The 24,327-nt window shown below is 36.6% G+C and overlaps 1 protein-coding gene across 2 annotated transcripts in view; it reads left to right on the top strand.

Moving 5' to 3' along the window:
- Positions 1–23,806, top strand: part of LOC306872071 (transmembrane protein 131-like) — a 63,177-nt gene extending 39,371 nt beyond the window's left edge. Inside the window, exons 9-34 of one of the 2 annotated variants that reach the window (XM_079420422.1) lie at positions 191–341; positions 3,450–3,505; positions 3,616–3,721; positions 3,824–3,926; positions 5,137–5,281; positions 5,603–5,773; positions 6,116–6,182; positions 6,783–6,903; positions 7,023–7,092; positions 7,232–7,341; positions 7,644–7,713; positions 7,824–7,939; positions 10,027–10,169; positions 12,242–12,428; positions 12,834–13,019; positions 13,115–13,261; positions 13,824–14,349; positions 14,490–14,620; positions 17,125–17,258; positions 18,014–18,190; positions 18,325–18,403; positions 19,357–19,466; positions 19,703–19,832; positions 19,946–20,022; positions 20,273–20,409; positions 23,246–23,806. In XM_079420422.1, the coding sequence (XP_079276548.1) occupies positions 191–341; positions 3,450–3,505; positions 3,616–3,721; positions 3,824–3,926; positions 5,137–5,281; positions 5,603–5,773; positions 6,116–6,182; positions 6,783–6,903; positions 7,023–7,092; positions 7,232–7,341; positions 7,644–7,713; positions 7,824–7,939; positions 10,027–10,169; positions 12,242–12,428; positions 12,834–13,019; positions 13,115–13,261; positions 13,824–14,349; positions 14,490–14,620; positions 17,125–17,258; positions 18,014–18,190; positions 18,325–18,403; positions 19,357–19,466; positions 19,703–19,832; positions 19,946–20,022; positions 20,273–20,409; positions 23,246–23,551 (3,756 nt within the window). In that variant the 3' untranslated portion in view covers positions 23,552–23,806. Of the gene's footprint in view, positions 1–190; positions 342–3,446; positions 3,506–3,615; positions 3,722–3,823; positions 3,927–5,136; positions 5,282–5,602; positions 5,774–6,115; positions 6,183–6,782; positions 6,904–7,022; positions 7,093–7,231; positions 7,342–7,643; positions 7,714–7,823; positions 7,940–10,026; positions 10,170–12,241; positions 12,429–12,833; positions 13,020–13,114; positions 13,262–13,823; positions 14,350–14,489; positions 14,621–17,124; positions 17,259–18,013; positions 18,191–18,324; positions 18,404–19,356; positions 19,467–19,702; positions 19,833–19,945; positions 20,023–20,272; positions 20,410–23,245 lie in introns of both variants that reach the window. The other variant, XM_079420421.1, reaches the window with a different exon arrangement.
- Positions 23,807–24,327: the final 521 nt, after the last annotated feature.

Here is a 24,327-nt window from a genome sequence, read left to right as displayed (position 1 = left end):
TCTAATTCTTTTAAAATTAAGCTTGCACATATAATCATCTAGCATTGATTTACAAGTTATTTGGTGATTGAATGTTGGGACATGGCATGCCTTGTTTAGTTGGAATGCTTTGCATTCCTGTGATTTGTGTTGACAGGTGTCTAGCGTGTCAATTAATTGTGTCTTTACGTTTCTCTCTCTTTCCTCACAGGGTTGGTGTTTAGTATCCGAGGAAGGCAGAATTGCACTTCAGATCAGTCTTTCTGAAAGAGGGGAAAGGCCAACCCACTTGGACAAACTCAAGCCATACGTGCTTGAGAATATTGTGGTGCTGCTGGTCCTCCCACCACCAGATGCTGTCTGTATGTCCATTTGTAAATTTTTCCATATTTTTAAGTGACTATTTTTTTTTGCACATCTAGTTCTTCACACTTTTAGATTATAAACTCATTAGTTTTTTTTCTGCAGATACAAGAAATGCATGACATGATTTTGATTCATATCCTCCTAGCAATATTTGTGAATTTTTGTAAGCATTTTGCTGGCTTTATTTATTGGCTTTTATTTATTTTTTCCCGGTGATCTTTGACTTTATTTTGACCTTATGAGCATTTGTTTGTTTTCCTAAGATTTTCATACAACACACACCAAAAAACATTTTTCAGTTTGTGCAAATTTATGGTATCACTGGGCAGTTTGTTGTGTGTCCGCTGTGTCCATCGTGTTTTCACACTCCCCAAGTGAGATTGGTATGATTCTGTTTTAACACGTTTCCACTCACACTTTTTTGTTTGGGCTCCTGGATTGCACTCATGGGTTCGTGGGGCCCTAGGCGAGATCAAGTGTCTCTCACATGTTGTGAAAAGTGAAGCTGCGGGCCCCCTGGTGGCTGGCTGCAGTACGGGTGATAAACCCCGCCCTCTCCATGTAAAGGAATGGGACTTGAGTCATAACAAAAAAATTAATTACACTTCCAATATAATTTTCCAAAAGATGATTTTGGTCATTTAAGGTAGTTATCACGCTGATATATGTTCAATTGTTCGTTTTTGTGATAAGTTTGATTTTAGCTAGTAATTTGATGCTATAAAAACGGGGCGTGTCGTTATGATTGACAGCTGTGATTGACAGCTTATCTGAGCGGACTGTCGGAGCTTCGAGAGGAGATTTGAAGATATAGCCAACTAATAATTTTCGATTTCTGTGTTATTTCACACTGACAAAATGGGTTGTTTAGCAGTAAAAACTGTATGATGTTAACTTTTTTTATTAATTTTTTTTATTAACCAACTAGCCTGAATTAACTAAAGATCGTTGATTTTGCTGTCCCACACATTGTGGTACACTACTTGTTAATTTTTAAATAATTTTTAAAATAGCCTACCTCACTACTCTTTTTCAATATATAGTATTTTATTGTGTGTTTTTAAATTTATGTCGTTAGTTGTTGTATTTACCTTATTTTAACAAGCCTGCTTCGGGGAGTCAAATGAGAAGTTCAGGGGGCGTGGTTGATTGAGTCTGTGCTGCGGGAGTTTGGGCAGGAGTTTGATTCCGCGGCTCCACCTCACGACTCTACTGCGAAGACTCTGGCTCCAAACAAATCTCTACTGCGCAGACTCGGGCTCCAAATGACTTAATTTACCCAAGATGGCAGCGGCCATACTGAGATGTTTTGGCTTCACTTTTGTATAATGGAAGGAAGCGGAGACACGTCGTCCATCTTTTTTTACAATCTATATACGGGGAAGTCGTGGCCTAATGGTTAGAGATTCGGAATCGTAATCCAAAGGTTGTGGGTTTGAGTCTCGGGCCGGCAGGGATTGTAGGTGGGGGGAGTGAATGTCCAGCGCTCTCTCCACCCTCAAAACCACGACTGAGGTGCCCTTGAGCAAGGCACCGAACCCCCAACTGCTCCCCGGGCACCGCAGCATAAATGGCTGCCCACTGCTCTGGGTGTGTGTTCACGGTGAGTGTGTTCACTGCTGTGTGTGTGCATGTTGGATGGGATAAATGCAGAGCACACATTCCGAGTATGGGTCACCATACTTGGCCGTATGTCACGTCACTTTCACTTTCACTTTTTAAAAGCAAACAGGCCTACAAGTCTTTGTTTACACTGCACCCAAATCAATTATTTTTTTATTCTTTAAGACAATCTAAAAATGTTACAGAATATTTTAAATTCGTATAAATGCTGTTCTTTTAAAACTGTTTTCAACGTTAAGATTTAAGAAGGAATATTTCTTGAGCTCCAAATTAGCATATTAGGATGATTTCTAAAGGATCATGTGACATCAAAGACACCAGCTTTGCCATCACAGGATTGCATTACAGTTTAAAAATATATAAAATTGGAAAACTAAATACTGATTGACTATAAACAATCTAACAATATTGCTGTACAGTATTAAAAAAATAATAAATGCAGTCTTGGTGAGGATAAGACTTTAAAAAAAAAAAACTAAAAAGTTGAAATGCTTGAATGGATATGATTGTTTTTTTTTTTATGTTAGTGTTATTAAACTCTACTACAGGGGTGTCAAACTCAGCTCCTCGAGGGCCACAGCCCTGCAGAGTTTAGTTCCAACCCTGCTCCAGCACACAAAACATGTAGTTTTCAAATAAGCCTGAAGGACTTGAATAGCTGGATCAGGTGTGTTTAATTAGGGTTGCATCTAAACTCTGCAGTTTTACACCCCTGCTCTGTACTTATGTCCGTTTCATTATTGTAATTGGAAATACGCTTTTTAGTTTAGTTTTAGAAACATGCCACTGAAAATGAATGCACACTCTTGGTGTAGTAATGTGACTCAAAGCACCTTGAGTTTTTAATTAATTTTCAGTATTGAATAATCTGAGTCAGTTATTTCAACTATACCACAGACAAATAATTATATCACCTGGGGACATCTTGTCATAGATTTCATCTCTGCTTTCAAAACCATCAGCCTACTTGAACTTTTCAATAAACATTCAGATAATGAGCATAGACTCCATTTCACTTCCTTGTTAAAGTGTTTTTACTCTAATAAGATGCTCTTTGTATCTGATGCATAATTGCTTAATCACTCAGGTATGAATGAATAAAAATAATTTGATTAATTTAGTCATTTTTAATAATTTAGTATAAATTACAGAATGATTGGTGAATGATTTTAGAGAATTAACCCAACAGCGTGTTAATTTAAGGAAAATTCCACTCTGAAATGTCCTGGGCTAAAGTGTCATTCATACACCGATAATGAGATAGAAGGGAACCATAACTTCTTAGTTCGTGAGTTGCACCTTCCTGGATTTGAAACTTTTTACTGCTTGGCCACCAACGCCCAACAAATAACTTTCCTGGTGTCATAGCACCACCTTGTGGCTTTCCTACTGTGCAGTCTTTTTTTTTTTTTTAAGTTATGTGTAGTATGGACCCATTTTATAAATTATATTTCATAATTATGTATTTTTTATTCCAGCAGATCCCAGAATAGGAGTGTTCATGTTGAACTCAGGGGTTAAAAAGCTCTTTGTTAAGGTATGTGCTCACAGAACAGCACCGATTCTAATGAGGTTAATTATGCATGTAAACTGATATGGTTTATGAACATGTGGCTCATGCTGCATGACATGACTTGTCTTTTTTAGGAGATCCAACTCTTGTCAAGAACAGACAGCAGTGTAGAACTCACTGAAGTGCTGCTCAAGCCTTCCGCTACTAATTTCACTCAAGTGGCTTCACTCTTCTGTAGACGTCAGTAGCCTAAAATTCTCATGTATATTCTGATTGTTCATACTGGACATGCTATGATGTTAGCCGTGTTCAATTCATTGTCTTTGACTTTTTTGTTTGTAGGCTCTTTGTCAGCTAAAAGTCAAAGGTGTCCAAGTCAGATTGGCCTGCAGATTTTAGCAAACAGAACAGTGAATTTATATCCACTGCTAAAAAGCACACACAGGTAATGATTTCTGTTTTAAGAGTGTATTTACTGCAAATTACCATAATGCTTCTATTATTAACATTATCTGGTTTTAAATCAATTTAAATCACCATTGGACAGCAAATGCACAATAGGCCAAAAATAACTTTTTTCAAATGTTACGTAATAAAAACATTGTAAAATATTGTTTTGCAAATTTTAAATATGGTATCATTAATAAATGCATAAATACACTACTGTTCAAACGTTTGAGGTCAGTACTATTGTTTTTAAAGGAAATTAATAAGCAATACGCAAGGATGTTTTAAATCAGTGAATACTGGAACACTGAAGACTGCTGAAAATTCAGATTTGCCAACACAGAAGTAATTTTTTTTATTTTTTTTATATTAAAATAGAAAACAGTTATGGTCACACTTTATATTAGGTGGCCTTAATTACTATGTACTTACATCAAAAAATAAGTACAATGTACTTATTGTGTTCATATTGTATTGCAAAACACTTTTGCTGTTATTGAGGTGGGATATGGGTAAGGTTAGGGACAGGTTTGGTGGTATGGGTTGGTTTAAGGGTGGGTTAAGGTGTAAGGGATGGGTCAACAGTGTAATTATAAATGTAATTACTGAAATTAACTACAGATGTAACTAGATATAGGTATGTACACAATAAGTGTATTGTATCAAATTCATTTAAATGTAAGTACAGTTAAGGTCACCTAATACAAAGTGGGACCACAGTTATTTTAAATTGTAATATTTTACAAAATTGCTTTTTTTACCGTATTTTAATCAATGTAACCTTGCATTTTTTAATATTTTTAGCCTCTAATGATTAATAAGTATTTTCTAAAACATTTGAAAATCTTACACATTATAAACTTGTGTAAGTGAATGGTAGTATACTTCCTTCAACTCTTTATAATTAGGATATAAAGTAAATGCTGTTTTTCATGATTTTTGATGCAGTTCTACTAAATATTTGGTTGCACTTTATTTTACAGTACGTGTAATTACATGTACTTACAATGTACTTAAAGAAGAAAGTACTGGCAATATAAGGTAACTACATGGGGTAGGGGTAGGTTCAGGGTTAGTACCTAGTTATTACCTAGTTATTGTAATTACTACAATAAATGCATATTATGTAGATGAGGAACGGGACTGTAAAATAAAGTGCTACCAAATATTTAGCCTTGTTTTTACAAAGTTGTTCCTCTCTGTTTCAGATGGTCCAGCTCTGAGCTGAGTTCTTTAGTTCAGCTCAGACAGAAGCAGAGGGGCTTAGAGCATGTTGAGCTCTGGCTGTCCAACCCCTTCCCCATCACCTTCAGAATCACTAACATCTCCCTTTCCCAGCATAAACTCTTCAAGGTAATGTTTACCTGAACAAAAGAGACTTGAATGTCCAGTGACCACATGATTTTAGAACAGGTGTATGGATTGCAGGACACTTGGCGACTAAATAAAGAATGTGGATTTTTTTCCTGCTTTGATACTGAGATAATGAGTAGTTGGTGGGTTAATGACTGTATTTTGTTTTTTTGCTTAGTCAACGTAGTACTTAAAATACACAATAAAATTAAGTAATAGAATTGCTTTTAAAAGTACAGTTCACAAAAATAGTAGCCTATATTAGTTTGAACTATACAGTTTTTATAGCTTTACTAAGATGTAAATTTTCCCAATTTATAGGTTGTAAATTTGACAAAATTCCTGGAGGTGAGCCCTGGTAGCTGGAAGCTTCTGTCTCTTCAGCTACTCAGCAAATCTTTACCCACAAACCTCAAAACCACAGTTACCCTGACAACCACTATAGGGGTTCCAGTGGAGCTTCACCTCCAAACGTATTCTTCTGCCTCAAAGGTAAATCTTGACTACATCAGCATACAAGTTTTGGTAAAATTTTACTTGAAGGGGTGTGCATAAGACTGACATGACTTAGGACAAAATTACATAACTGAGCAAATGACACTTAATGACAGTTGTCATAAACATGCATAAAAAACCTTCATATTCATGACATGTCATGATTATGAAGGTGTCATGTCAGTCTTACGCACACCCCTTCAAGTAAAGTTTAACCAAAACTTTTAAATAAGAGATGAGGTTCACATCCTCTTGCTGTGTTGATGGAAACCTAATGATAGATGAAATTAATTCTTTACTGCATAGACAGAATTCACTGAATTTTTTTTTCCTCAACAGGGAGGTGTTATGTTTGAGTCTTCTGAGGAGTGTGAACGGCTCTGTCCTCTCCGTTTGTCCAGATCAGGTGAGACAAACACACCTGGACACACATAAGTGTTTTTGTAGACCAGTGGATATCAACCTTTTTGACTCCAAGGTCCACCATTGTCCTAAACAATATTCAAAGTTTGTTTTGAAAACTTGTTTTAATTTAGTTTCTGTAAATGAAAAAAATCCCTAATAATTAATATAAAAAATTAGTCAAAATGATTACATTTGACGATGTTCCGCAAGATTCCCACACTTTTTACCCACTGAATTTACATGACACTTCCAGTCCATCAGGATTAAGGATAAAGGATAAAAAATTAAAGTTATTCACAGCTTCTACCCAATAAATGATTTTAGAGCTTGGCATAAATAGTCCATGGGAATGCAAGGTTTTTTTAATTTGCTTGATTAATTCAGGTCTAGAAATCACAATTTTAAAATGTTCCTGGTCTGTGGGAAAGCATTGCAAGCAGTTTAATTAAGTTTACTTTTGTCCAGATTCTATTGTAGTTTTTATTAATACTTTAATTCATTTTTATGAATATATTTTTCATTATAACTTTAAATGTTGTGAAGTTTTAGAATTTTTTTTTTTCACCTAGTTTTTGCATTTTGTATGTGTATGAACTTGTAGGACGTGTTGAGTGGCAGCAGTCCCTTCTCCCAGAATCCTCCTCATCTCTCTGGAGAGTGGACAGCATTCTGGCGTCTTCACTCTGTAGCCGTTGGCACTGTAGCAAAGAGCTTTCTTGCAGGTAAACGTGCTTGAATGTAGAAACAAACATGTGGGACAAATAGGCTACTCATTTTGAATGCTTTTTAAACATATATGCATTCAATCATCTTTTTTCTCTTGGGTGTGTGTTTTATTCAGGTGGCCCAGACTTCCTGCAAACCACTCTTCACCTCTGGATTTTGGGGCCACACCTGTTAATGATAGTAAGGTATGCCAAACACTAATAAAAGAGCAAAAGGAGCATCTTTAGTAAGAATCTTCAAATGTCAAGCAAACATACCACCTTATGATGTATTGCATGGAATTTTTATCATTGTTTGAACTATAAATGTAAATCACTAATCCAGGTGAAGAATTTCACTCTGAAAAACCCAACGGGTTCAGTGGTGTCTGTGGAGATCCGAACCCTCTCCTCATACCCAGTTCCGCTTGAAGCCCTCGACATGTTGACCAAATGGTACATACTGTAAACACACACTCATATGGCCTAAATTCTGTTCTGCCAAAAACTTTCATTACAAAATAAAATATAAACCACATTAAATTGAATATTTAGTACATGTAAATAAGACATGTATTTACACATAAATTACACACATTTTTGGGGGGCTTTAGTCATTTTAATAGCATTTTCAGCTTATTTTGTTTCTGTTAGTTCCCAAGGCATTTCTTTCTTTTTTAGTGCTGTTAGTTAGCAGTAACAACATTGTTAATGAGAAATAACATCTGAAATCATATTATGTATGTATCTGTTTCTAGGTTTAATATTAGCCCACTGTCTGTGAATATCACTACAACAGCGTTTCTTGTATTGGCTACTAATCATAAGGTGAGGTCATGATCTTTGAATAGCCTTGTTAAGCACATTGAGTATATCTTGGGTAGTTAATGTGACATGTGGTAACTCTGGTTATAATGTACTCATGTTTTTGCAAACAGGAAAGTGAGAGAGGCAGTGTGTTGAGATTCCTTCTTCAGCCGTGGGAGTCAAGGACGGTTTCTGTGGTGTACCATCCCACAGAACACAAGCATGTTACCTCGCTGCTCCTCATCAGGTACTGCTCTGCCCAAATGAGTTGTAACTGAGGTATTAAAGGGATGGTTCACCCAAAAATGAAAATTCTGTCATTAATTACTCACCCTCATGCCGTTCCAAACCTGTAAGACCTTTGTTCATCTTTGGAACACAAATTAAGATATTATTGATGGAATCTGAGAGCTCTCTGACCCTCCATAGACAGCAAGGATATTACCACAATCAAGGCACAGAAACGTAGCAAGGACATCGGTAAAATAGTCCATGTGACATCAGGAGGTCAACTGTAATTCTACGAATCTACGAGAATACTTTTTGTGCGCAAAAATAACAATAGTAAAATTAATTTATTCAACAAATCTCCCTGAGTTGCCGTCTTCCACCATTTTGGACAGTATACCAGAACGTAATCAACATAATCAGCGTTTTAATTTGTGTTCCGAAGATGAACGAAGGTCTTTCAGATTTGGACCGACATGAGGGTGAGTAAATTTGTGTTCCGAAGCTCATCAAGCATGGCAGCCATTGTGCTTGGCTCTCCAGTTGTTTTAGTGTTTTTGTTCGATTTTCCTGTTTTTTGTTTGTCTAACACGATCAGTTTCACCAGGGAAGAACTGCTGAACATTCGGCAGAACACTCCACAAAATCTACAACCGGTTTTTGATTATTTGGATGTTTTGCTGAACATAGTATTCAGCGGAGCTCTTAATAAAGCAAATCTCTCCTGTGAACTGCCAAAATACAGACAGCACATCACATGTCCCACCAGAGACCGTAATATATTGGATCACTGTTACACAGCGATAAAGGACGCATATCACTCGGTTCCACGAGCAGCTTTAGGACTCTCTGATCACTGTTTGGTTCATCTTATTCCAACCTACAGGCAGAAACTTAAATCTGTTAAACCTGTATTAAGGACTGTGAAGAGATGGACTAATGAGACAGAGCGGGTTTTACAAGTCTGTCTTGACCTTACTGATTGGAGTGTTTTTGAAGCTGCTGCATCTTGTATCAGTTTCTGTGAGGATATGTGCATTCCTACCAGGACTCATCTAACTTATAACAATGACCAACTGTGGTTCACTGCAAAACTCAGACAGCTCCGTCAGGCCAAAGAAGATGCTTACAGAAAAGGGGATAAAGTCTTGTCCAAACAGGCCAAATACACACTGGAAAAGAAGATCAGAGTGGCAAAGAGGAATTATTCCGAAAAGCTAAGGATCCAATTCTCTTCCAGTGACACGGCTTCAGTGTAGAAAGGTCTGAAAGACATCACCAATTACAAGACACCATCCCCCAGCACTGTGGAGAATCAACAACTGGCAGACGATCTTAATGAGTTCTACTGCAGGTTTGAAAAAACACCATTCACACCTCCTGCAACCCCCCTCTCCCCCACACCTGAACTGCAGATAAGAGAAGATGACGTGCGCCAGGTCTTCAAAAAGAACAAGAGAAGGAAGGCACCAGGCCCAGACAGTGTGACACCAGCCTGTCTGAAATCCTGTGCTGACCAGCTGGCCCCCATCTTCACACAGATCTTCAACAGATCACTGGAGCTGTGTGAAGTCGCCTCATGCTTCAAACGCTCCACCATAATCCCCATTAACCTAACATTGAGCTTTTAATTATACATTTAACAGATTAAGGGTAAAAAAGATTTGCTTTATTGGGATGGTGCTATGGACAGTACTGCAATGCATGGTCATGAAAAAAAATGAAATTATCAGGAAGTTTTTTTATTTAAAAGTTTCATAATTGTTTCACAATTTGAGTGTTAGTGATCCCCATCCGCTAAGCACATACTATAGGAAATGTCGTGGGCATTTATAGTAGGAACTTTGTATGTATGATGTAATGACATGATGCAACATTTTGACATTTGCTTTTTTTTCACTTTAACAATTACACAATGTTTTGGTCTAAGGTGCTGTCACAGAATGCTGGTTGGTCTGAAAGTGACTTCTGTGCAAATAGTTGCATTACACTATTGACCGCGGCTTTCCTTGTTGTGCTTGTTGTTGTTGTTTTCTCAGTGTTGCTATGAGTTTCTATACTTGTTGTTAGCACACAATAATTGTGGCTGTGTCTGTTTGTGAACAGGAACAACCTGACTGTGTTTGACATGGTTCTGGTTAAAGGATTTGGGGCAAAGGAGCTCCTGAGAGTAGGAGGGAAGCTCCCCGGGCCTGCAGCCTCGCTGCGCTTCAATGTGCCCCAGTCAACCCTTATGGAGTGCAGAGATGGTGAGCTGAGCTTCTCCTGTCATAACTCAGAGTTTGTTGAAAATACACTAGTGGTGGTAGAAGTAGTGATTGTTCTCAAATTAATTGGTCTTATGGTTTTTATTTGTTTGTTTTTGTAAGGAATTCAGTTACATTGAATTACACTCTTGATCTAAAATATCTATTTGAAGTACCCTTTGAGATTTAAGTTAATAGGGGAAGTCGTGGCCTAATGGTTAGAGAGTCGGACTCGTAATCGAAAGGTTGCGAGTTCGAGCCCCCGGCCGGCAGGAATTGTAGGTGGGGGGAGGGAATGTCCAGCGCTCTCTCCACCCTCAATACCACGACTGAGGTGCCCTTGAGCAAGGCACCGAACCCCCAATTGCTCCCCGGGCGCTGCAGCATGGCTGCCCACTGCTCCGGGTGTGTGTTCACGGTGTGTGTGTGTGTGTGTGCATTTGTTCACTACTCACTGCTGTGTGTGTGCACTTGGATGGGTTAAACGCAGAGCACCAATTTCGAGTATGGGTCACCATACTTGACAATACGTCACGACTTTAATATTTTAACAACACATTCACGTCTTTTGCCTGTGAAATTTCAAACCATATTATATTATGGTTATACATGGCCATACAAGATTAATTAACAAAAACCAATTAAATGCATACAATTATACGTGCTTAACAGATCACTTGTTAAATATTCACATACCTAGAAATATGAGATAATGTGCTTGTTAATGTTTACTAAGGAACTTATGAAACATTACCTTATGATTAACAGATCGTTATTCAATGTAAATTTAAATTTTTATGAATGTCATTAAACTTTCAGTTAATATGATCATGTACTTGATCATGGAATGATTTTGACAGATGGTTTACAGTGATTAAAAGTTTCATTAATAAATCTTTAAAAAACATAATGCTTAAAATCATTAGTTAAAGCTTATGTCATTAAACTAAGTTCTCACAACCATGCAGTTTTTAAAAATCTACAAATTCTGACAAATTAAGCAATGATTAAAAGCTTGTTTGTTAATGTACTTTTGAATGCTCATTAAACTTCATTTTCTTATATTACCTGCTGCTCTTTTTTACGTTGACATGTTAAAAAAATAGCTTAGTAATTTTAAGCACTTTACCAACTTTTCATGTTAACAATATTCATTAACTCATAATCACATTTTGTAAAGGTTGTATAATTGGTCTGTTTGTTGTGTTGACTTCTACTATTTTCACATCTTAACAAATCATTTAATTATTTGTTCATGTTTTTGCAGTATCCAATTTAAAGACTATTCATCATTTGTAAATGTTTATAAAAGTTTACTAAACATTTAGTACTTTTATGAGAAGTTATCTGGCAATATGTGTCCCAAATGACCTGAATTCACCTTATTTATGCATGTTTACATATAATTTATTAATAATTTGTTAAGGTTTTTGCAGTACCCAATCTAAAGTTGAGACTATTCATCATTTATAATGTTTATAAACGTTTACTATTCATTTAGTATCTTTACTTTATGGGCATTGGACTGTTAGCTGCAAGAACAACATTTGTGTAAAGGGTGGTTAGTTAAGTTTAGCTAAATGCTTGCTAAAGACGACAAACAAATTGTAATGTGGGTGCTAAACATGGATATTCCTTATGCACCCAATAGGATATTCCTTGAATCATACATCAATGGGAGAAAACAAATCAGTTTTTCAAGAGAACTTCATTTATTTATCAAAACAATGTAATATTAACAGATTGAAGCGTGCTCCCTTATAGTAATCAAATTAACCCCTGTACACTTCTGACCCCTTAACCAACCTTTAAAGCTACCCATGCTACCAAAATTGTCCCTGACTGTGGGGTATCACACCTCAATAGCAGCAAAAATGTGCATTAACAAAAGCTTTTAATCATTGTATAACATCTGTTAAAATCAATTGTAGAGTACATTTAGGTAATACATTTGAATATGTATTAACTAACGATCCCTTAAGCATTATAGTGATCGTTAGTGATTTGTTATTTAAATTATTATTATTACAAAAATGTTACTGCATTTTTTTTTACTCTTTGTTGTCTTTTCACAGGTTTAAGATCAAGTAAGCCCTTGTTTGCCATCCAGAAAAGCTTTAAAGTGGAGAATGCAGGCGAGTTGCCATTGACTGTAGTATCCATGAACATTAATGGATATAAATGCCAAGGTTATGGCTTTGAGGTGCAACACTGCAGATCTTTCAGAGTGGACTACAACTCGTCCTCAGAAATCACAATTGCGTAAGTCTTAAGAGTGTTAATGCACGTGGCTGCTGATTTTCAGCTGTTTACACTACTGTGCATACTATTCAATATCAGTATTTTAAGCAAAGTGCAGATCTTATTCCATCCCTTTGTTTAGTGACTTTAGGGTGGAAATGTTGCCTATGTTTTCTAATGCCTGCCCCTACTGGGATATATCTACATTATCTGGTTCTATTGACGGCCATTTAAGAAAAATAGCTGTGAATTCTACTGAACTAAAAATGTTTTGCAATTTAAATATACTGACAGAATTTTCATTTTTGGGTGGACTGTATGATTAATTCCATGGTCTATTCCTATATTACACCATATTCCACATCTTTTTTTTCCCCCTCTTTTTATTTTCTTCTCACCTCAACTGATCTCTCTGCATCTCTCTAGATTTACTCCAGACTTCACATCTTCATGGGTGATCAGAGACTTGACCCTAGTGACAGAACGTGGCTCCCTTTTCCACTTCACCCTCAATGTGACTCTTCCTCACCACATGCTGCCCCTGTGTGCTCAAGTGGTACCAGGACCCAGCTGGGAGGAGTCCTTCTGGGTCATCACACTGGTCTTCACCTGGTTAGCAGTCCATATACATACTTAAACCCACAAAATGTTACCCTGTGCATGTAAATGTATTCTATGCATTAATATAAAACCTGTTCTCTCTGCAGTTCCTCTCTAGCCGGTGTGTGTCTGATGGCTTTCCATCAAGCTCAGCACATTCTAAGCGAGTTCTCCACACCAAGTCCACGTAGCAACCACAACTCTGTACCTCGTGAAAATAGTAGTGTCAACCACATCTCCTCAAATGGTGTCAGGTGAGACAGCATCACTCTTTATCACACTAGGGAATCATACACATATTTCAGTGTCTTAGATTAATTTGGTTGACAGTGCTCCTCCATACTACTCTGGTTCTTTGAGTTTGGGTTGTTGTGTTATGTTTTTTTTTTTTAACATAGCTTAATTTTTAAAAGCGTTTTTTTTTTTTTGGACAGGTTTACATCATGGGCTATATTTGAAAGGTTTATTAATAATGAATCAAATCTAATTGTTATTATTTATACTACTAATACTATAAAATATCTAATATTCAATTAATATATGAAATAATTTTGTTTATTATATGAATATTATTATTATTATTATTATTAAGACATTGCTTGTTAATGTGTTTCTGTGTGATTTTAAACCTGGAAATCTAAGCAGCAGTGAAATGTGATGTTTTGAAGAATCATGGCAGTTCAAATTGCTATTGCAATATATTACAGTTGTTTAATTATTTATTTATTTTTGCTTGATACTAGTTGGCTGTATATTATAGCCAACTATGTGAGTTAGATCCAGTTTTAATTACTTGTTGTTCTTTTTTTTCTTTAGTAGAGGAAAAGGGAGTTGTAAGAACTACACTGACACAAGCCATCCCTCTGACAAAGGCAAAGGGAGAGGATCTCCAGCCGTGGCCAATGGGACAATTCGGTCACAGTCCTCATCCAAGAAAACTTCTGGAGGTTCATCCCAACCTCCAAAGAAGCAAACTAAGGTGTCGTTCCTATACAGTAGATATAAAAACAGCGCTGCAACTGCTAGTGTTCCTGCTTCCTCAGACTTTTGCAGTCCTCCCACCGATGAAGATGGAGATCGCACATTTGAGCTTGACCCAGAAGTTTGTAATAACAACAATAACAATGACATATTAGATGAAAACCTTCTCCCAGCTGAGAAGAAAGAGCACTTTAGAGAATCCAGAGAGGACGAGGCATTGCCAGCTGATATGTTTCCTATGGAAACACTTCCTGGATTACCAGAAAACATCCCAGTAAGCAGAGTCCCTCAGTCTGGAATGGAAAACAAGGAGTGTAAAAGAGAAAATAATGCAGAAAAAAGGGATAATGTAGATGAAGAGGTAAGAGCTATTATACGACATAAGAAGATTACTTTTTTTTAACACTGCTAAAATCTGCCTCTTTTTGAATATTTTAACAAAAGATTCTCAGTGTTGAGGTTCTTTCTAAGACAAATGAATTGTTTGTGCCCCTCACTCAGAAGACAGAAAGAGGCAGCAATCAGAAGAAGAGACCAGAGAAAGATGCAGAACTTGGAGTGTCAGCCACCAACACCAAAGCAAAGAAAAACACAGGCAGGAGTCGCAGGAAGGCAGCTGAGCTCATTCCTGGGTACGTATCTGCACAGTTTAGATTTAAACCTTCAGATGTTAGTGTAGGAGTGTGAACTAACAGCAAATTGACTTGATCCATGATTCACTGGATTTTGATTCAGTTCAAAAGCAGTTTATTTACGCTAAAAAGCATGGCCACACTTTGATTGCTTTAACTGTAATTGTAACACAGCTTGTGTGTGTGTATATATGTATATATATATCTATATATGTGTGTGTGTGTGTGTATATATATATATATATATATATATATATATATATATATATATATATATATATATATATATATATATATATATATATATATATATATATATATATATATTAGTAACAAATACACTATTTTAACATCTCATGATTTGGATTTTTCTCATTTTAAAATAAGTTATTAACTACAGTATATAAATCACAATTTAATTCAGATCAGATTTATGCATATGAATAAGGTGAATTTTAAATGTATGATTACTGAAAAAAATACAACATACAAAAAAATAAAAGTTTCAGTTCTGGCTCGTGGACCTTTCCTGATCCTGCCCCTCCTCTCTCTCTCTCTCTCTCTCTCTCTCCCTCTCCCACTTTGCTTCTCGTCACTGCTATACTGTCCTATCAAAATAAATAAAAGAGCTTTGAGGCAATATGTTATAAATAAGAACTACTAAAATGCCAATATTTTTGCACTCACCTTACTGTTAAACATATTTAAGTACAGTTTAAGAATCGTTTTGTTAAGTATACATCATTTGTTTTATTCTAAGTTGAATTTTATTAAATGTTTGAATTTAGTGTATTGTTTGTATTTATTGAATGTTGAATCTGCATCTGCCATGAAATAGCCTGTGAAGATATGGCAAAATACTTAAATACAACAGACATTAATAAGATGTATAAATACAATTTAAAAATTCAATATACAATATACAAACATATGACATTTTATTATTGTTAATATTACTCTTTCTTTCTCTCTCTCTCTCCCTCTATATATGTGTGTGTATATACACACTCACCTAAAGGATTATTAGGAACACCTGTTCAATTTCTCATTAATGCGATTATCTAATCAACCAATCACATGGCAGTTGCTTCAATGCATTTAGGGGTGTGGTCCTGGTCAAGACAATCTCCTGAACTCCAAACTGAATCTCAGAATGGGAAAGAAAGGTGATTTAAGCAATTTTGAGCGTGGCATGGTTGTTGGTGCCAGACGGGCCGGTCTGAGTATTTCACAATCTTCTCAGTTACTGGGATTTTCACGCACAACCATTTCTAGGGTTTACAAAGAATGGTGTGAAAAGGGAAAAACATCCAGTATGCGGCAGTCCTGTGGGCGAAAATGCCTCGTTGATGCTAGAGGTCAGAGGAGAATGGGCCGACTGATTCAAGCTGATAGAAGAGCAACTTTGACTGAAATAACCACTCGTTACAACCGAGGTATACAGCAAAGCATTTGTGAAGCCACAACACGCACAACCTTAAGGCGGATGGGCTACAACAGCAGAAGACCCCACCGGGTACCACTCATCTCCACTACAAATAGGAAAAAGAGGCTACAATTTGCACGAGCTCACCAAAATTGGACGGTTGAAGACTGGAAAAATGTTGCCTGGTCTGATGAGTCTCGATTTCTGTTGAGACATTCAGATGGTAGAGTCAGAATTTGGCGTAAACAGTATGAGAACATGGATCCATCATGCCTTGTTACCACTGTGCAGGCTGGTGGTGGTGGTGTAATGGTGTGGGGGATGTTTTCTTGGCACACTTTAGGCCCCTTAGTGCCAATTGGGCATCGTTTAAATGCCACGGCCTACCTGAGTATTGTTTCTGACCATGTCCATCCCTTTATGACCACCATGTACCCATCCTCTGATGGCTACTTCCAGCTGGATAATGCACCACGTCACAAAGCTCGAATCATTTCAAATTGGTTTCTTGAACATGACAATGAGTTCACTGTACTAAAATGGCCCCCACAGTCACCAGATCTCAACCCAATAGAGCATCTTTGGGATGTGGTGGAACGGGAGCTTCGTGCCCTGGATGTGCATCCCACAAATCTCCATCAACTGCAAGATGCTATCCTATCAATATGGGCCAACATTTCTAAAGAATGCTTTCAGCACCTTGTTGAATCAATGCCACGTAGAATTAAGGCAGTTCTGAAGACGAAAGGGGGTCAAACACAGTATTAGTATGGTGTTCCTAATAATCATTTAGGTGTGTGTGTATATATATGTATATGTGTATATATATATATATATATATATATATATATATATATATATATATATATATATATATATATATATATATACATGCATACATATACGCATACATGCATACATATACGCATACATGCATACATATACGCATACATGCATACATATACGCATACATGCATACATGCATGCGTATATGTGTGTGTATGTACATATATACATGCATACTTACACACACACATAATTTTTTTTAAATGTAATTTTCATTCTGGTAATCCAACAGGCTTCCTGAAAACATCGTTGTCATGGTAACTGAGAGTGAGAGAGAATTTCAACGTAATGCTGCTAGAACCCGCAACACGAAACCTGAACTACCTAAAGCAGGAGCCAACCCAGACAGCCCTCTCAAACACAGTGGTGAGGAAGTGATTTCCAGCTGTTCCTGTGTCTCACCACTGTATGTGTGCATATCATCATAGCAGTGTCCCTGAATATCGTACTGTCAGTTCAGTTGTTGAAGACAACATAAAACACATTTCAAAGTACATTTAATTTGGATGAGGAGGGACGTCTTATATCCATGAGCATTTGATTAAACCATTTCTCTCATGTTATTTTTTCCTGCCATATGAATTGTATGTTTATTGTTTTCTATTTCAAAATGTTATTTATTCCTGTGATGGCAAAGTTGAATTTTCAGCAGCCATCACTTCAGTCTTTAGTGTCACATGAACCGTCAGAAATCAGTGTGAATTAGATATCTTTTGTAACATTTTAAGTGTCTTTACTTAAAACTTTGACAGTTTTGATTAGTTTAATGTGTCTTTGCTGAATAAAAGTACATTTGTTTTTGTTTTTTTTACAATAAATCTTACTGACCCCAAACTAGTGTATCCTAGTTTCAATAAAATATTAAGCAGCACAACTGTTTTCAGCATTCATCATAATCAGAAATATTAAGCATATTAGAATGATTTCTGAAGGATCATGTGACACTAAAGACAGGAGTAATAGCTGCTTAAAATTCAGTTTTACTATCAGAAAAATAAATTGCATTACAAATTACAAAAGAAGAAAATCATAATTATTCCAAACTTTGACCGGTTGTATCCTCAGCTGATCTACTCTCCCTGTCAGTTTTGTAAAAACAGTTTCCTTTTATACAAACACAGGCACGTGTTTGAGCAGACCTAGGCGTAAATGTCCAGAGCGACGTCTGCACTGGGAGTCGGGCTCTGATTCAAGCAGTTCATCGGGCAGTGTGAGAGCCAGCCGAGGGTCCTGGGGCAGCTGGAGCAGTGCCAGCAGCATAGAGGGAGAAAAGGACCCAAACAGAAATCCCTACAGGAGTAAGAGATTGCTACACACTTTAATTGAGCTGAAAAGAAAACGGACACTTTTACCCACTGCAGTTTCCAGAACAAATTAAATAAAATAGTATTTTAAACCTTTTTTTTATTTTTTTTTTTATTTTTTTTTTTAGGAGAGAACATACAGTACAACCCATATCCAAAAGATCGGGAATGTTACATGAACATGAACTACACCCACAAAACTCAAAGGTAAAATGACCAGATTTTCTCAAAGGATTAGTTCACTTCCAGAATAAAAAATTCCTCATAATTTACTACCCTCGTGTCATGTCTTTCTTTCTTCAGTCGTAAAGAAATTTAAGTTTTTGAGGAAAATATTCAAGGATTTTTCTCCATATAGTGGACTTCATTGGGAGCCAATAAGTTGAGGGTCCAAATTTCAGTTTCAGTGCAGCTACAAAGGGCTCTACACGATCCAAACTGAGGAATAAGTGTCTTATCTAGCAAAACGATTGGTCATTTTCTAAAAAAATAAAATAAAAATATATATACTTTAACCACAAATGCTCATCTTGCACCAGCTCTGCGATGCGCATCCTTGACTGTACTCTGTAGAGTAGGGCAAAAACTCCATCTCATTTTCTACTCCAACTTCAAAATAGTTCGACATCGTTGTTTTAGCTTGTTTTGTAAATATCGTTTGACTTTCTTTGCATGTTTGCTTTGTAAACACTGGGTTGATACTTCTGCCTTCGTCACACGTGACCTTTCCAACATGATTACGTGATTTGTGAAGTCGAGCTAGTGCAAGACAAGCATATGTGCTTAAAAAGTATATACATTTCTATTTTATTTATTTTTTTTGTAAGAAAATGACCGATCCTTTTGCTAGATAAGACTGTTGTTCCTCTGCTGAGATTGTGTAGAGCCCTTTGAAGCTGCATTGAAACTGCAATTTGGACCTTCAACCCGTTGGCTCCCATTGGAGTCCAATATATGGAGAAAAATCCTGTTTTCCTCAAACACCTTAATTTCTTTAGGAATGAAGAAAGACATAAACATCCTGGATGGCGTGGTGGTGAGTTAATTATCAGGAATTTTTTATTCTGGAAGTGAACTAATCCTTTGTTTTTTAGTTTTTTATTAATTTGACTTAAGAATTCTGAAAGTGATTGATGATATATAAATGCATTTGTCCACAGCATGAACAATCTATATGTCAGGGAACCATGCCAAAGTTCAGAAGTCTGTCCCGCCCCTGCACTCTCTCACACCTTCGCTGATGTAGCTGCAGGTGTGGACAAAAACATTGGTGAGGGACCTTCACACGTAACACTTTTTTTAAAATATATATATATATATTAAGGTTCTGCAATATATAAATATATTGTGGAAACTTAATTTCCTGTAGAGCTGCTTTACAACGATTTGTATCGTAAAAAGCGCTATACAAATAAACTTGAACTTGAACACTTAAAAAGAGAATCACAGTTAAGATGCACGATCATATGTTTTATTTATGGGATTTATGCATTTTGGTTTCACCAGACATAATCGGCTCTAATGTGATCGAGGAGACGTGGTCACCGGCCTCAGTTCCTCTGACCAATGAATTTAGGTACAACATGACCGAATCCCTCCCGTTCGTCCCACAGAGTCCCTCATCTGGATATGAAAAGTAGGTCTCATAGGCTTTTAGTTATTTTTATTATATACTATTTCGTCTTTGATTTCATATTATGTGTCCATGCACAATCAGATTTAAAATTCTTATGTGTCATTACTGTGAAGCTTCCCTTGGAACAACATGAACAGCCAATGTGCCGGTCAGTATCCCTATAGTGACCAGACCAACTACATGCCAACAGGTGAGGAGTTTTCTGTCTCGAGGACATTTATGCATTTAGCAGACGCTTTTATCCAAAGCGACTTACATTGCATTCAAGTTACAGTTTTAACATTTTTATCAGCTCTTGCTTTCCCTGGGAATCGAACCCATGACCTTGGCGTTGCTAGCGCCATGCTCTACTATTTCAGCTACAGGAAAGCTCGGAGTAAAATATATCACTGTACTACATAGTAACTAAAGGATGTTTTCGTTTTGTTTTTTCTGTGAAGGTAATGGCAATTACCAAAATGCATTCTCATGCCATCAAAGCCAAACCGTGACTCACAGCCATCAGCCAGTGTGGGGTGAGAATGGAACCCAAGACATGAACTCCACATGGGACACTGGCAGTTGTGTGGGCAGCAAGGTGAGAATTACATGAGTGTTTGTTTTTGTCAAGCACTTTCTTAAAATCATAAGGGAACAGAGTTACCTTAAAGTATTGATATTTGAGGCAAGACACCCCAGGTGATAGAATAATAAATTTAAGTAATAGATATCACCATACTTCCCCAGTTGATCGATTACATTAAGATTTGCTGGCATTTTATGCATTACAAGTTTTTCTGAAATGTTGTTTACAAATATGCAAATTAGGCATATATTACTTTTATTGACATTTTACAAGTTTATCACTCTAAATCCCCAAAAAACCTGTACCTGTAGTATCTTGTTTTGATACAATTTTTGATGACACAGAGAAATGCTACAATTAAGGGTACACAATTTAAACAGTATCTAAAATAATGTACTTAATAACTGTAAGCAAAATAATTTCTTGTTAACTGAAACTGTAACAGAGATTACGATAGCTCACAGGGGGTTAAATAATAATACTAATACTAATGACAGTAATATAATATATTAATGTTACTAGTTTAGAGTTTATTGCCATTTGCACAGGTACATTATAGTACAGGTACATTGGAATTCTTGTCAGCGTTTGTAAAAAAAAAAAAAAAAAAAAGCAAAGGTAAAATATAAAATAATTTAAAAGAAAAGTGAGAGCAGCAAATATTTCCAAAGTGCAAAAAAGTAAAAAAAAAATACATATATAAAATACATATTTTAATATATTATTTCTTAGTCAAAAATTTTTGTACTACAACTGCACTGTAAAATACTATATATTAGTATAGTAATTATTGTACTTTACACTGCAGTAAACAATATTTTACAATTTTACAGTAAACAATATATTAGATTTATTAATTTATTTTATTGTTTATTACTTATTTGGCTTTTATTTTGGCGGAAACTTAGAAAGAGACCTTTGTTTGTTTACAGACAGTTCCTACAAATGTAGTGAAATCTTCTGTCCACAAAAAATGCTGGAAATTGTGTGAATGTGAAACTCTATGTTAAACTCGCAGCACATTCAGAGATGGAGTTTGCTGCATTCACTATGAACCGAGCTGAAAACACTGGGTCATGAGCTGACTCTAAAACATACAGCACAAAGGTTTATATATGTATCTAATAAAAATATGCACATTATGGCCTCACTGTTGGAGAGAAGACTTGGGGAGAAAGCATAGCTGACAACAGTGTCAAGCCACCTTTATTTATAAAGCGCTTTTAACAATACAGATTGTGTCTAAGCACTTAACAGTATCAGATTGGAGGATAGAGTGTCAGTAATGTATAATAATAAGATTAAACATTCAATTTTCAGATAAAGGCATTTCATTATTGAATTCAGAGATGTCATTGTCTAGCTCAGTTTAGTTTAAATAGTATCTGTGAAATCAAATTGGCGATAATCTCTAGAAATCAAGTGTACCCAACTGAGCAAGCCAGAGGAGACAGCAGCAAGGAACCAAAACTCCCTCTGTGACAGAATGGAGAAAAAAACCTTGGGAGAAACCAGGCTCAGTCGGGGGGCCAGTTCTCCTGACCAGGAGATTATTGTTTATTTATTGTTTTAATTAAAATTTTAAATGTATAAATGTATTATTTCTATTTTTATATTGTTGCAATTTCTAACAAAAATAGTATTGTGTAGTTAGGTATTTTATTATATTTTTAGTTATTTAGTTCTATTGTTTTTAAGTCGAGGTCTTCACTCGGGATATGTCCCCGGGCCTCACCCAGGTGTCCCGGCCTCCGCCGACGATCAGGGCCGCAGACATCATCTCCCGGCGCCGATCCACCATCTGATTCGGACACGGACTGAGAAACAGAATAAGAAAGAAACAGACAAATATTAGTGTAGATGCCATTCTTCTTACGATGTAACGAGTACATCATGTGTTATGGGGAGTGTTCCCGGTTCCGGTTGATCTAATTAATGCAGCCTAACAATCCTTTAACGGATTTGAATAATAGAAGTGTATTAGTGTGTTATATGTAAGCCAGGTTAAAGAAATGTCTTTAATCTAGATTTGAACTAACAGTGTGTCTGCCTCCCGAACAGTGTTAGGTAGATTATTCCAGAGTTTGGGTGCTGTAGTGCATTGAAACTGCAGGAAATGTGTGAAGTGTTTTAAATATTTTGAATCAATATGTATCTCAAAATCAATATTTCTGAGAACACTGTTGTAATGCAGTTGTAAGAGTTGGAGTCTCGTGTTAACGTTTAAACTAGTACATTACAATTAAGTGTGCAATATAAAGAGTAGCAGATACTTGAACTATTAAAACCCACAAATTGCAAACAAATGCAGAAAAACAGTTTACACTGGCATCTTGGTTTAAAAATTATTTGGACCGTATTATTCTGAGCTCCTTACAAACACACTGTTCATTTTCCAGCCTCATAAAATGTGTGTAGTTTGTCTTCACTGAGAAGTTGATGGTTGGAATATTAAGTCGTGGCCTAATGGTTAGAGAGTCGGACTCGTAATCGAAAGGTTGCGGGTTCGAGTCCCCGGCCGGCAGGGATTGTAGGTGGGGGGAGTGAATGTACAGCGCTCTCTCCACCCTCAATACCACGACTGAGGTGCCCTTGAGCAAGGCACCGAACCCCCAATTGCTCCCCGGGCGCTGCAGCATGGCTGCCCACTGCTCCAGGTGTGTGTTCACGGTGTGTGTGTGTGTGCGTGCATTTGTTCACTACTCACTGCTGTGTGTGTGCACTTGGATGGGTTAAACGCAGAGCACCAATTTCGAGTATGGGTCACCATACTTGACAATACGTCACGACTTTTACGACTTTTTACTTTTACTTAAAGCAATTTTTCCCTCATCTTTTTTTTTTCCAGCCATACTTTTCAGGAACCAGAAGTCTGTCACCCATGTCCAGTCTATTTGGCTCTATCTGGACACCTCAGAGCGATCCTTGCCAGAGCCACTTCCACCCAGAGCGTTCCGTGCCGGTCTCACCCCACACACCCATCTCACCAGTCGCATCCTTCAGCCGCGAACCAGGTGGCGCCTGCCCGGGAAAACAATACTCCAGCTTCAATCCCTTTGGACCACACATGAATTTGGACATATGGAACTCCTCTTCAAACCGGAGCTCCAACTCTCAGCTCTCCAACGATTCAGGCTACTGTGGGGATATGTGAGCGAACGGTGCTTTTGTTTTGAATAATAAGGAAAAACAGAATGTGCTTTTATCTCTGATGGGGGAAAATGTGAATATTATTCTTTCTTTTATGTTTGATGTTGTGGTAAGGTTCAGCATTTTGTTGTATATTTTTCTAGATGTTTTGCAAGTTTGACCATTGGAAATTAAAAAAAAGAGTTTTGTACTTGATTTTGTGTTGTGAATTTCTTTAGGTTTGCTTTGTCAGTGGTTTAAATACTATAACATGCTAGTGAAAAAAAAATTAAATACACTCTTGAAAATAAAGGCGCTTTTTTTGTTTAAATGGTTCCATAAAGGACCTTTAACATCTGAAGAACCTTTCTGTTTCACAAAAGGTTCTTTGTGGTGAAAGAAGGTTCTTCAGATTATAAAAAGGTAAGAAAGAGATGGTTCTTTAAAGAACCTTTGACTGAATGGTTCTTTGTGGAACCAAAAATGGTTCTTCTATGGCATCGCTGTGAAGATCCTTTTAAGCACCTTTATTTTTAAGAGTGTACATCCTTGACAAAACATGAGCAAAACAGAATATTTGAAATGTAAATGATCTTAAAATTTTCTAAACCATTCACATGTTATAAATAAATTTTAAATACTTTTTTTTTCCGTTATTTTAAACTTGAGATCCATTCACTATAAAAATGGACCCTGCCTTCATGTCCCTTCTATTAATTTTTGCAGTTTTAAGCAAATCGAAACATGGACCTGAAATGAATCGTGAATTGATGAATGGCTCAGGAGAAGGTGTTCTTGACT

Source organism: Barbus barbus (genome assembly GCF_936440315.1).
Source record: "Barbus barbus genome assembly, chromosome: 7".
Lineage (NCBI taxonomy): Eukaryota > Metazoa > Chordata > Actinopteri > Cypriniformes > Cyprinidae > Barbus > Barbus barbus.
This window is presented reverse-complemented; position numbering and strand designations above follow the sequence as displayed.